At 41.4% G+C, this 1,947-nt stretch overlaps 1 protein-coding gene across 1 annotated transcript in view; it reads right to left on the bottom strand.

Moving 5' to 3' along the window:
• Nucleotides 1-377: 377 nt before the first annotated feature.
• The window catches only part of LOC9638302 (probable phospholipid-transporting ATPase 4), a 7,675-nt gene continuing 6,105 nt past the window's right edge, over nt 378-1,947 (bottom strand). The window contains exons 15-18 of the mRNA XM_024667761.1: nt 1,416-1,885; nt 1,267-1,368; nt 955-1,056; nt 378-449 (exon numbers count right to left, since the gene is read on the bottom strand). Of these exons, the coding sequence (XP_024523529.1) occupies nt 378-449; nt 955-1,056; nt 1,267-1,368; nt 1,416-1,885 (746 nt within the window). The remainder of the gene's footprint in view (nt 450-954; nt 1,057-1,266; nt 1,369-1,415; nt 1,886-1,947) is intronic.

Genomic DNA, 1,947 nt, shown 5'->3' on the forward strand with positions numbered 1-1,947 from the left:
CACCTTTGCAAACCGGCACCATTCTGTCTCTTAAAAAGTCAATGAGTGATTAAGAAAAAGAGGGAAAAATTTAATTGACTCTGTAAGCAAGAAATCGCATTAATGAAAGTACATTATATCCACAAACCTGTCACGAGATCACACATGGTAAAATTTACTACGAAGTCCACTGTCATCATAACTGTGAACTTCATAAACGTGGTTTTGTCGGATTACTGCGTTCTCATAGCTTGTGAAAACAAACAAAACCGCTGCTTCAATGCTGCATCGTGGCGACTGTAAAACGCTAGCTTCTCATACAAACCCTAGAATTTAAAACAAAAAAAAATTAGTGTAGATACACATAACGTTGTATGGAAATCCAGAAAAATAAAACATTAAACAGGATTCGGCTGTTCACTCAAGTTATCATCGATTCGCTCGTTGGACGCCCCACCAAACTCAACATTCTAAAGCACCAAATGTGCAGAATATTCCGTAATCAGTCCAAGCATCCTCGAATCCCAAACACTCTACTTTTGCAATAGTACATCCACAAACACTAGGATTAAAGTAAAAAAGATAAGAACAAACACAGTGTGACATAGATTATTACAAGCGGTAACCATCACCTTGTTCAGCTAACGGTTTCCTAAGGAGCAGCACTGCACCTCTTGATTTGAACACATTTTAATACCAGAGATGAAGATGCTGAATCCTTGAATGCTTGTGATTGCATAGCTTTACCCTATAGTTGATAATCACCTATCTGAAGATAAGGTTAAAAACTGCAATACCTGAGTCATATGACTCGCATAATTTGTAATTAGTTGTAATTGTGTCCCATTTAAACCGCTGAGGTACGGGAGAAAATCCTTCCCAATTACTACATAAATGTCAACCAGAGAGAACAGAACAGCCTGCAGCACATAGTACTGATGTCGTGGGAATGTTAAGGCCCTTAAAATGGAATACCTGTCTCACGTCTTCTTGCTGGTGCTTGAATGCCTCTACAAGCACTGGCAGAAAGGTTGGAAGCCTTTCAACTAGCATTTCCTTAGGAAGTCGTTTCACAATCTGCCCACATGCAAGTGTAAGCGTCACAAGCTACAATCTTCAATATATTCACCTGTTTAAGAATCTCTGGGATAATTGACAAGGCCAATTCCCTAGTAAACTTATCAGAATCCTTGGCCGCTTCCAATACAGTTGAAATGAGCTTGTCAAAATACTGCAGATATTAAATCCTTTACTTTAAAATGATGCTCTTTATGTTAATGTGCAAACCTGTGACCAAACTTTTGTGTCGCTAGATTGGTGAAGCCGGGCTGCTGCGAGCAATGCCTCGTGCTTCTCTGATAGCGTCTTGTCAGGTCCCCAAAGAAAGACCTACATTAGAACACGTTACGATATATCACTAAAACACCATTATCTACCCGCTCAGTTAGCATGCGAGTAACGTTATTCTCAGCACTTCCAGTGTCTGGATTCAAATGTGCAGTGTCAGCCCCGTCCGAGACGTCCACGTTCATTGAGTAACTGTCTACCCATCTTCTAGTTTTGTCGCAGTTTATATCCCACCCAGTATTGGAGTCCCTGATTTTGGGTCCAATAATCGTCGGGTCGCCAGAATTTTGTGGAGTTCTACAGTTGAACCGTAACTCCTTCACCATTCCTTCGTGCACACCCGATCTATCCATCTGATTTGGATTTGGAGGCTTATTGTCACAATTTTTTACTGCTGGAAAAACGTGCATGTAAGGCTTCCTCATTGCTGACATATCAGTCTCCTCCATGGTAACCAGAGGAGCCCTGTGACTCCTAAACCGCATATGGTCCACAAGGTCGACCTCAATCTGTGGAACATATTGCTTTAAGGACCTCCTCAAGGCGGTTTGCTCGTCAACTGGCAAGGCCAAGATAAACTCGAGTACGATTATAGTATCCAGGTGAGAGTAGACAGCTATG

This window comes from Selaginella moellendorffii, unplaced genomic scaffold (genome assembly GCF_000143415.4).
Source record: "Selaginella moellendorffii unplaced genomic scaffold, v1.0 SELMOscaffold_193, whole genome shotgun sequence".
NCBI lineage: Eukaryota > Viridiplantae > Streptophyta > Lycopodiopsida > Selaginellales > Selaginellaceae > Selaginella > Selaginella moellendorffii.